The following is an 11,702-nucleotide window of genomic DNA, read 5'->3' as shown; positions in this document are numbered from 1 at the left end:
CTGTCCTATTGTTTGGTTGTTTCCAAAGGAAAAACTGTTCAGGGACCTTAATAAATATTTGTTGAATTGGAACATATATGTATTTGTATACATATGTCATGTATATATTCTATTACAGACAAAGTTCTGCGACATTAGAACCTCTGTTTGATTATTTGATGAAGAAATATTCTATTTTCTCTTGTGCCTCTAATGAAAACAGAAGGCCAAATGCTCCAACCTTGTAAATTACCAAGGTATTAACCAAAGCCAGCTGCCAACTGAAACTTATAAATGCCCCTCTTTTTATAAGACATCAACTTGGGCATGTGCTCTTCTTGGTATTATGTAGTATTTGATCTCTCTTGTACATGCCTTCCAATTTTTTAATAGTACATCATCTTTATGAGGTTTCCTTAAGCCCAATAATGTATTCAATATTCTCTGAAGAAAACACACACACACACACATACAAATAAATTCATTTTTAAAGTCCATTATTTGTATACAGCATGTGGTAACATAATAAAGGACCGAGGTTTTTAATTTTCTATTTAAAAAAGTACCTGCGATACTAATTAAGATATTTATATGGGTGCCAATGTAAAACCATGAAGAAATTGGTCAACAGTATTTAAAACTGTAACAGTAACTTAAATTCACAATGAAGAGATTTTAGAACAGGAGACTCAGTTTTGCTTAGGGCACAAGTCGCGCTCTGGTAGAAAGGGCTTAGAGAAGCACTTAACTCTTGCAAGCATCCAGGAAGTTATTTTAGCATTGTAAGATACACAGTGCAGTAACATAGGCACTGAGGCAGTGCCCTAGGGATAAGACGGCCAATTAACAACACTTGCACAAAAGCTTACAAGACAGATCCACAGTTACTTAGGTCCCAAATCAGACTTTTGAAATTAAAAAGGTGAGTACACTAAGTAAAAAGGTGAGTACACTAGGCCTTTCTATCTTTTGATGTTTTGTTGGTGTGTTGTATGCTCTGAATCTTGGGTCACCAGACAGGCATTAATGCCTATATTCCTGTTATAATAGTCATAAAGCCTCCTTTCATTCTTGAAAATGTTCCTGTTTGGGAATAAATTGTCTGGCCACCCAATATAAACCCTTCTGCATACATTAAGTGAAAAGCTTCTTTATCTAAGAGGCAGGAGTCATTCAAGATCTTCTCTTTGCAGACAACGCCCTTGGAGAAACTCATTAAGATGAAAGACACAAAAAGGCCTAAGAATTGATTTACTTTTGATGATTTAAAGAATACATCTTGCTGTTTGAAAATAATTTCAAAATTATGTTTTCATATGTATATATACATGATTTTAAAATATGGACAATTTTTAACTTTAAATTTAGTATTGGTTATATGAACACCACTGGGACTTCAATATTTAAAAATATACCAAATATCAGTATATCAGTATTTTTAATAACTGGGTTATTATTATGCTCTCTTTTCCCAAAATAAACCCACAGTCTCACAAACAATGAGTGATTATTAAATAAAGGAAGAAATGTTAGGATATCATGTCTATTTTTTCCACTGATTGCAACCCAACATTGTCAGAGATCTGGTCCTTTACACAGAGTGGGAAATCTCCAAGATAACTAAAGGAGGTTGAGTAGTGGCTCAGACCTCAGCCACTCACTAATTAACTTAGCTGCTGTAACAGGAAATTATGTGAGTAAATATGGCCATTTACATAACTGATTTGATATTCAAATCACTGGATTATTAACATCGTATTTTGCCAAGTCTTATGCAAGGGACTTTAGTCTAAAAGAAATCTAAACACTGAATCCACACAGACATTTTTAGATTATTTCTTCAAGCCCATAAAAGAATTCTAAAAAATAATGTTTAATTGTCCTTACCATGTCTATATATCTGTAAGAGTCTCTGTGCTCACAATTATAATTATGATTTATGAAGAGCAAAGAAGTCCGTTACTGAAGTTCTTTCTCTGGAATCCCGTACTTTTCCCCTACTCCTTCTTTTCTCCTTTCCTCAGTTTATCTAAGGTGATTGAACATGAGTCATCCAGCACTATAGCAACTCCAGTTCAGATTCAGGGACCAAGAAAAGCTGTTAATACCCTACCTTCTGTGGGAAAAGTCTGGTTTCACTTGTAGAACTTGCTGCTTCAGTCTGTTCCATCTTGGAGAAGCTCATGTAATTCTAAGTTGCCGCTTCTGTGCCCTGCCCCTCTTTCTCCTCACAATGTGACAGGAAAGCACTTGGAAAGGCTCATGCCCTTGCTTGGCACGCTAAGGCAAATTGTAACACATGGCCTTGACTGTCATTTACATAGGATATTCTCTCCTTTCCCCCTTTTCTAAAGGATGAGCATTTGAAAACAAAACACCTTTAATTTAATTTTTATGGATTAAAGGGAGCATAGAAACATGATTGGCTCAAACCATTTTAAAGGTCTATTGTATCCCTGAGATATATGTTTGTTCCGAGCTTTCCTGTTTCCTTCAGCCCTTACATCCAGCCCTTCAGTGAGTCTTGTCAAGTCTACCTCTAAAATATGTCTCAAGTTTGTTTACTTTCTACCTTCTATTAATATCATCCTCATTGTAGCCATCACCATCTCTCACCTGGGTACAACAACAACATCAGAATGTTCTCTTTATATGTATTCTTGCCTCACTACAATCTATTCTCCACAGAGAAGGCAGTGATCTTTTTAAAACAAAATCAGGTCAAACCCTCCAATACATTCTTAACTTGTTAGTATACAATATACACTGTTCACTGAACTCTAAAAGACCCTTCAGGATTCAGCCCCAGACTATATCATCTTTTACCTTTACCATGCCCTCTTTTGCTCACCTGCTTCCAGGCATAAAGCCATTTCTATGGTCATTGAACAGGCCCATTTCTGCCCAATCTTCCACTGATCTTTGCAGAGTTGGCTCCTTTTTGGCATTCAGGTTTCAGCTGTAATATTACTACCTTCAAGAGGCCTTCTACAACTATTCCATCCAAAGTTGTCCCTTGCAACCTCCACTGGAACCACATTATTGTGGAGACTGCAAACAGGTTTTTGTTTTCTTTTGTTTTTGATGCTAAATTTGTAAAGGCTAGGTTCAAAAAGTTCTGGTACCTTCCTCTCAGGCCCCTCAAGGTTTGCAGACTGGCTTAATAGTCATTGTCACCAGCAAATCAGTGGAAACTGCAGAAGAAAAGGGGTTCTTCTGGAAGAGAAAGGATTGAAGAGATCTCAAAGAGTCTCTCCTCACCATATTTGGGGTATTGGATCTGTCTCCCCTGGGGCTTGTATTTCTGAAATCTAATGATAAGACCCACTTCTTTTGAGATTTCTGAAGAAGGGATGCCTGAAGGGCATGTGGATACTACAGTTTACGGTTTCTAAGAAGGAAAGGATAGGGATGTCCACATCCCAGTTCTCTACATTTCTGGGAGAGGATGAAGTAGAGGATCTCTTCACTTTCCATGATCTCATGTGAAAGTGACTGGCATTAGCTGAGGGATAAGACTTGTAGAACTGCACTGATAGTTGCTTAGTGGCATTTCTGGAGGCAAGAGACATTAAGTACTAGATATGGGACATACCACTGGTAGGAGCTGAATGAAGATGTCCTTTGTGCATCCTCCTAACCACAGAAAATTACCAATGTCCCCAATTCATCAACCTCTTATATCTGTGCTCTATGCAATGTGATTTTGAAGCTTGTTCCATTAAGGGATGAAGCTTTGACTTTTACCTATCCTGTGACTTGCTTTGGCCAATAAAATTAGGTAGAAGTGACTGTGTGTCAGATCTGAGCCCGAGCTCAAAAGGCCTTTGAGCTTTCATTCTGTCTTAAACCCCTGGGATCTCTTGGACCAGGCTAGCCTGTTAGAGAATGAAAGACCATGTGGAGGAGAGATGGCTTTTCCAAGCAATCCACCTTCCTACCAGCCAATACTCTTATGCCCTGCCAGCTGGTGGTATACACATGAGAGAACCTAGCTGAGATCAGCCAAGCTCAGCCTAGACCAGATGAATTTCAATCAGCCAACTTGTGAGCAATAACAAATGGTTATTATTTTCAGCTACTGAGTTTTGGGATAGTTATTATGCTGCAATAGCTAATGATACCTGAGTGAAAAAAGCTGAATACTGTCTAAGAATACCACTTGTTACCTTCTATGCAACTGTCATTCTAAGACAAACCACCGTCAGACTGACACTGATGGAGAAAACAGATCTTTCCTTTGTATCTTAGTCCATTTGAGCAGCTACAACATAAAACCATACACGCAGTAAACAACAGAAACTTAATGCTCGTAGTTCTGGAGGCTGGGAAGTCCAAGAGGGACTACATGGAAGGAAGTCAGAATGTCACAGGAACTATTCTTTGGCTCTTTGGGTGGGTGGGTGTCCTGGGACTTCTATCACAGCTATCTTTTTTTTTTTTTTTTTTCCAACAGCTACCAAATCCATGAGCAGTCCAAACAATACTGAACAGTTCTGTTTCCGCAGGTCATCTGGAGTCTTAATAATCTTCTCCTTCATCATCTGTTTCTCTCTTCCTCTTTTCACCTTTCCCACCTTCTTCCTCCTCTTCATCCTCATCCTTTCATCATTCAGTGTCTGATGAAAGTCTGCTTCCTCACAGATGGCCATCTCCTTGCTATGTTCTCACTTAGTGGAAAGGAAAAGGGCCTCTCCAGGTCCTCTTTTATGAAGGCACTAATCCTATTCGTGCAATCTCTGCCCTCATGACCTGATTACTTCCCAAAGGCCTCATCTCCTAATACTATCACCTTGAGAGTTTGGATTTGAACATACAAATTTTGAAGGACAAAAGCACTCATATCATAGTGCTCTGTCTCAGATGGCAGCTGGCTCCGGATGTAGCTAGCATCCCAAGGGCTGGGCCAAAACTGAGAGATGGCACCACAGCAGAACCAGCTGAGCAGTGACCATGATTAGGGATAGGATTAGGATGAGAGCCTCTGCCCGGCAGCCAATGAAAGCAAATCTTTGGATAAAAGATAGTGGACTTAAGAGGTTTTAATGTTGCTATCTGAAGCACTAGAAGTTATTATGAGGTTTTTGTTAAAAATAAAACAGTTCTATATGGAAAAATAGTCTGTACTTTTTGGTTAACATCTGAAGTGATTTAAAAGAAGTATAGATTTATGAACTATCATTATTTCCTTTACTAGCTATGTTTTATTACTTCTCATAATTACTTTAAAAGGGCTTTTATAAACATAAAAGTTTATATTTCAAATGGGTAAAAATGGGTTTCTGGTAAAATAACTTGACAGCAAGAATGTCCTCAAATATCAAAAACACAGGTAAATCTGTCACCTTTGATAAAGAACAGAGTCAAGTCCAATTTATCTTATTTTGCCTTAGTTGAATAGTCAACTATGCAAAGCTCTTTGCCTAGTCTGCTATGTTGTCATTTTTTCTCTTTTAAGCCAGCAGAGACTAAAAAATGTTGCAGCATATGAATTAAAAAATTCTAGGTCCAATCAATTCATTTATGGTTTCCTTTTCATTAAAATTAGTTCTTGTTGTATACATATTTTTCTTTTTCGTAAGATAAGGGGAATGATGTAACTTTGCCAGGTAATTTTGAGGCCTTTACTCTGCCTGAACCCCACTGAACTGTTCTTTTGGGTGTAGTAGTTCTCAATTGCAAACAGGTGCTTGCAGAACATTTATTGAGGAAGTGGTTGAAGACTAGATGCTAGAGCATAGTGAACAGGACCCTGAACTTTGGAATGAGACAGATCTGGGTGCAAATCCTGACTCCATCAGAGATTTGTTCATAGCCTTATTACACTGTAAAAATAGCACAACAAAATTACTGAAGGAGTAAAAAAAAAAGATGAAATATGTAAAGCACTTAGCACAGTGTCTAGGCTAGCACAAGGTGATTCTTACAAAATTATTCTATGAGAATCATGGAATAAGCTAAACAAATTCTACATTGAAAAAAAATGTTGCAAAAAAAAGTTACAACAAAAAGAAGCACAATTTTATTGACATAAACTTGACATAATATATGAGCGGAGAGATCATTTAGGATGTGCCAATGTTGAATTATTCTTTTAAAAAATGTTGTAGACAGAATTGGTTGTTTAAAAACACTTAGGAGTTAGATCATTTTTCATATTCTAACAATAATAAGAGATTAAACAGGGTTGTGCTCTATTATTGATAGTAAATTTACCTTAAGTTTGCTAAAGGAATGAAGAGAACATATGATGAGGATGTTTTCAATTGATGATAGTCTCGTCTTCCTGTGTTGCTGTCCTTAAGAGTCTCTGCTCTGGGAGTCTTTTACAGGTGAGAACAATTTTCCCTGTGACTCTTTTGTAAGAATGATTCCCTTAGATATAACACAAAAAGGAAGCCATCATTTTTTCCAAACTGTGAGACTCAGTCCATACTTCATTATTAGAAAATTTTATGTCCTTGATTATTTAACCTCTACAGGTTTCACTTCAATGAATATTTGAAGACTATATTAAGGAGAATGAATTCATCATACTTGATGTTCCAGGTATTATTAAAAATGAGAGGACCCAATTCTAGTCCTCAAGGAACTTACAATTAAGTCAGAGGACAAAGTAGAAAACTATTTCTAAAACAAGGCAGGGGAATGTAGATCATCATTAAAGAGGCACAAATTGTGCTCTGTGCTGTTCAGAGGCATAAGAGGGTTTGATTGATGAGAGAAGGGCAGGAAAGGAATCACATTATAGCTAACACCTGAAGTAAGCCTTGAATGGCTGGCAGAATTCCCACAGCCACTTCGCATTTTGGAGGGAGGCAGCAACATGAGCATGCTGAGACATGCTCATTCTGCTGTTACAAGTCATTAAATCTGGTTGTAGTAAAATGTACATTTAAGGGAACTGATAAGAGTAGATTGGGTGACACTGTGTAAGACTGAATTCAGCAAAAGGTTTTAATTCAGCAGAAAATAGGAATCTCATGTTCTTCATCTGAATGAGAAGTAGGCTTGTTCTCTGTGGATTCTTTCAACAAACATTTATTAAATAAATAGTAAACCCATAATTTCATAATTATTTAGTTACAGTGGCCCTCCCAGTTTTATGACTCTATAATTATTTGTAAGTATATTTAGTCTACCAAACAATGGATGGATTTTGTCCACTGAAATTTTTTTACTCTGATGCCTCCACATTTGAACATAGACCCTCCACCTTAAAACTCATTTAGAACCTTATGTCTACTTTGCTTATTACATTTTGCATTTTTATATCCTATTATTATATATATTTATACATGTCTTCTTTTTTTTTTTTTTTTCACAGTGTTAAACTCCAGGCAGTGGGGCCTACATTCAATGTGTCTTTGTATACTCTGGAGTGGCTAGATTAAAAAGAATATATGTTCAAGAATGTATGTTGAAGAAATGAACAGTTTAATTAACATCTGCTTCCTAGTGAAATTGCTAGACTCAGTTTAAATGGTTTAACTTACATACTAATTTTTACCTGGAATATTCTTGTTGGAAATGATTGAAAATCATATTTAAAAGGCCAGTTTCTTGACTCTCTTAATACCACTGCTTTATTAATTTGTTGGAGATAAAACACCACATTTTTTCATGTCCGTTATACTTTTACTACAACAGTAACACATGCTCACTGTAGAAAACTTATACATTACATATAACCAAAAAGAAAAAATCAAAATTATCACAAGCCCAACCTATAAGTAACCACAGTTACTGTTTTAGGGGTGTTTATGATGCAGTCTATATGCATTTTTTAAATGCTTTTAATAAACACGGCTAATTTGCCCTTTAGAAACAGTGAACTATTATATGTTCCTGGAATTGTTGATAATGCTCTTCTCTTATACTAACACCACATCTAATCAGTAATATTAATCTTGGAAGAATGGGTAGAGGAAAATAGTTCCTTTATAAATGTGCATTTTTTACATACTAATTAAATTGAATATTTCTCATAAATTTATTGACCTTTTCTATTTCCTTTGTAAATTGCCTCTCTGCTTTTTGGCCTATTTTTCTATTAGGGTATTTCTTTCACTCTCTCTCAAATGATTTTTCAGAACTGGATGTATATTAATAAACATTTTCCCAGGCCATTTGTCTTTTACCATATTTCCTTTCAGAGTCACTGATCCCTAGGAAGAGAGTCTAATAAACTAAGTGAAAGTCACATCCATGATCGCCTCTTCCTTTCATTTCTAAACTGAGTAAATGTCATGAGCTAGAATGTCTTCTAGGAAGGAAAGCAAACCTAAACACAACCAGTAGAATATTATTTTCTCTATTAAGAGAATTATTTTCAGAAACAATGGTAAACACAGCACTTAAAAAATAAAAAGATGCCCCAATTTACTTTTGGCAATTACTAAGAATTTAGAATTGATATAACTACTTTCTTTTTTACCCTTAAGAACATCATACGTAGTGCTGGCCTAAAGAGGAATATAATGGGAAGTGCATGCTAGGGATAACAAGTCAGATTTGGTAATTACAGTTAACAGTAACGTCTGTTCATCCACTACTGATGCATTGAAGTATTTCAATGGGATATGTAAGGGAGTCATGTATGGCTGTGCCCCATAAATTCAATAAAGAATGAACACTCTTATGGTTTGGTAACTGAGAAGTTAGCTGGGGGCAATGGTGAAATTCTTTCTTCTTGAAAAATGGAAACTATGAAGGGGGGAAAGTGAAAGACATTACAAAGGGTACAAGAGCAACATGACATTTTTCTATACTTCTATACAGTATAGAAAAAAGAAATAGACATAAAGCAGATGCGATTGACAACTAAAGCTAAGGAGAAACATATTTTAAAAATTTATTGAGTCCAAATTATCAAAAATGGTACAATGATAATTGTAAATTGTTAAATTTATATCAGTGGGGCATTACAAATATGGAACAGGTTTTTTATTTTAATGTTTTCAATGGAATTTATCCCTCATATGACACAAAAACATTTAGTTTTATCTTCCTTTAGGCACAAATGTTGAAAGAAGTTTGTTTTTTAAATCTGTTAAATTTTTTAAGTACATACATGCACACAGCTGAACTTGGTGTGTGCTGCAAGCTGTTTGTTAAAATTTAGAGTCCTGTCAGATTCCCCTAATAGTTTCACGTTTGTTTACCAGCAGTAGCTTCAGAAGCAAGGGGAAAACCTGATCATTTATAATTGTACTTGGTTTAGACAAATAAAAGGTGTTTTGTTGGGGTTCTAACTGAAGTCACTTTAAAATTCAATAAAAAGAATTAGCTAAAGAAGCAAACCGTAGGTATACAATAGTTTGTGACCATGAAGCCGATATTTAAACCATTTCCTGAAAGAAAAATAGATAAATATTTGTTGACCTGGGTATGTCGGTGTACCTAAAAACAGAATAAGCAACAGATAATAATAATTGGAATTTTATTTATTCATTTCTCACTTTCTTCTAACATCTTGTTTGTTTCAATTTTATGAATAAGAAAAGGGCCATTTTGAAACAGAAACAAAAATATAAGCATTAAACTCTCTCACAAATATCTTAGCAATTATGAAATTATTAAAATGTTTAAGAAAATAATTCTAAAATAAGCTAGAGACAAAATTGTGGGCTTCCTGTTAGGTAGTTTTAAAGCATTACTTTAAATAGTATCAATTAAGTGTAAATAAGGTGAATTTAATAATCTGACAAAGAAATAAAGCCTGGATACTCTTAGTTCAATTCACTAGTGATGGAAAGGCATATAAAGTACAACTGCTTAGAGAAAGAAAAAAATCAAAGGGAATAATACTTCAAAAATATAGAAAATGATCACCAAAAGTCTTGTGAATCATGTTTTTCAAATGGCCATTTGAATAGCGTGACTTATGCAATATCCTCCCTCCTTGGCCTCTTTCCACAGTTAGCCAAAAATTAGTGATGAAAATCACATGAGAGGGAAACATATCAGGTGGTTTGAATCCTGACATAGAAACATGGTTTTCATCACCATCAATGTCGGACTCTAAAGTTTAAAAAACACAAGTGATACATTAATGGTTTCATTCCAATGAAGTGGAAAGGAGCTATCTTTTAAAATTTTTCTTAACCTCTTTATTTTTTGCCTGCCTGATTTCATTATTCCTTGATCTGTGAGCCCTGATATGTGAAGTATATTTTCTGTGGTTCTAAGGTAACTTTTAAGCTTGATAATTTTCACCATTGTGGATCAATAACATAATTTATCCTATTTCTTCCACTGTGGCAATACTGAAATAAAAAAATGTTAAACCAATTTATCTGTTTTCTAATGCCTGGTTTTTACTCTTTTGAATTCTATAAATCATTCTGTTTCTCATATATACACAAACATATGTATACACTATATATATATACACACATATGTATATAAATTTACTATATTTGTATATGTAACTATGTATATATGCCTACAAATATCCATATATACCTCCTATATATGTATATAAACCTACTATATATGCCTACAAATACATATATATATTCTCTCTACACACACATATGTGCACCTACACAGAAATCTGCAGGAAAATGACACCTTCAAATATTCAAAGGAATGCCAAGAGTTCCAAAGCCAAGACTGCTAGCACCAACCCATGGAAAGATGTATTTAAAATCACAAAATACTTCTGTGAACACTGAGAAAAACCAAACCATACAAACGTTTACATATGAGCATGATTAGAAGGTGGGCAGACTGCCTAATTAACTTTATATAAACTCTTGACATAAAAGTGAAAAAATGAAACATAAATGATACCTTTTCTTAGCTCAACCGTTAAAAAAGCCAATTACCTACTTGTGAACGTTTGCCACATACAATAATACTTTGAGGCACTTCATAATCAGAAGTGAGAAACTCTAGGCATCTGCATCCAACCGTCATTTTATCTGTGAAACGCCAGTAAAACATAACCTGAAAGGCATTCCTCCCAGCTCTAAGGCGACATCGCTGTCATTAAGGAAAACCTGTGCCTGAGTTGGCTGAGTACTGTCTTGCAGAGTCCTCTGTCCTCGCGGAGTGGGAGGGTCACACTGGGAGAGACTAATAAGGGCAGAGATGCGTCCCCCTTCCCCACTCGCAGGGAGCTCACTCGTCCGCGGTGCCGCAGCCGTGTCCGGACTCCACTGCGCCTCTGAGGCGCTCAAACACGAATTCAAGGTAAGCTGCGCGGCTTCGCGACGGACCCTTCACATGTCCTCTCCCATATGCCCGGGCCATGTCATCTGCTCGTGTTTGTGGTTATCTGTGTGCATCTGCTTTTCAGGAAAATGTAAGAACTGTGCTACACATGGAAATATGTTTAGGTGGCTACATAATGCACACCTGCATACGTTCCCATAGGTGTCTCAAGGATGGGACCACAAGCGTTCGGCAGGAGACGGCCGCTCTCATGGGCTACATTCCATGTGCTTCGTGTACCTATGTTCACATGATGCAGGCTTCCTGCGTTACACTTAAGTTCTAGGTGGTTTTTCTGGTTATGCGTGTCTGTGAAGCGGAACTATGAGCACTGTTGAAGCGGGTAGAGACAGACATCAAATACATTACAAAAAAAAAATATATGTGGGATTAAAGGAGCAAAACAAACTCTATCAATTCATGCCGTTAGAGCGCTGTTTTTGTTTGTTTGTTTGTTTGTTTTGGACGGTGTTAGCCCTGGAAGCGAGGAAGCCAGTTAAGGG

General features: G+C 36.2%; 1 protein-coding gene across 4 annotated transcripts in view; it reads left to right on the top strand.

Moving 5' to 3' along the window:
* The first annotated feature begins 10,677 nt into the window (after window positions 1–10,677).
* COL19A1 (collagen type XIX alpha 1 chain) overlaps window positions 10,678–11,702 on the top strand; it is a 364,360-nt gene continuing 363,335 nt past the window's right edge. For all 4 annotated transcript variants that reach the window (XM_074398116.1, XM_074398115.1, XM_074398114.1 and 1 more), the window contains exon 1: window positions 10,678–11,178. In XM_074398116.1, the coding sequence (XP_074254217.1) occupies window positions 11,077–11,178 (102 nt within the window). In that variant the 5' untranslated portion in view covers window positions 10,678–11,076. The remainder of the gene's footprint in view (window positions 11,179–11,702) is intronic.

Source organism: Saimiri boliviensis, chromosome 4, assembly GCF_048565385.1.
Source record: "Saimiri boliviensis isolate mSaiBol1 chromosome 4, mSaiBol1.pri, whole genome shotgun sequence".
NCBI lineage: Eukaryota > Metazoa > Chordata > Mammalia > Primates > Cebidae > Saimiri > Saimiri boliviensis.
Note: the sequence above shows the minus strand (reverse complement) of the source record. Positions and strands in the feature narration are given on the sequence as shown.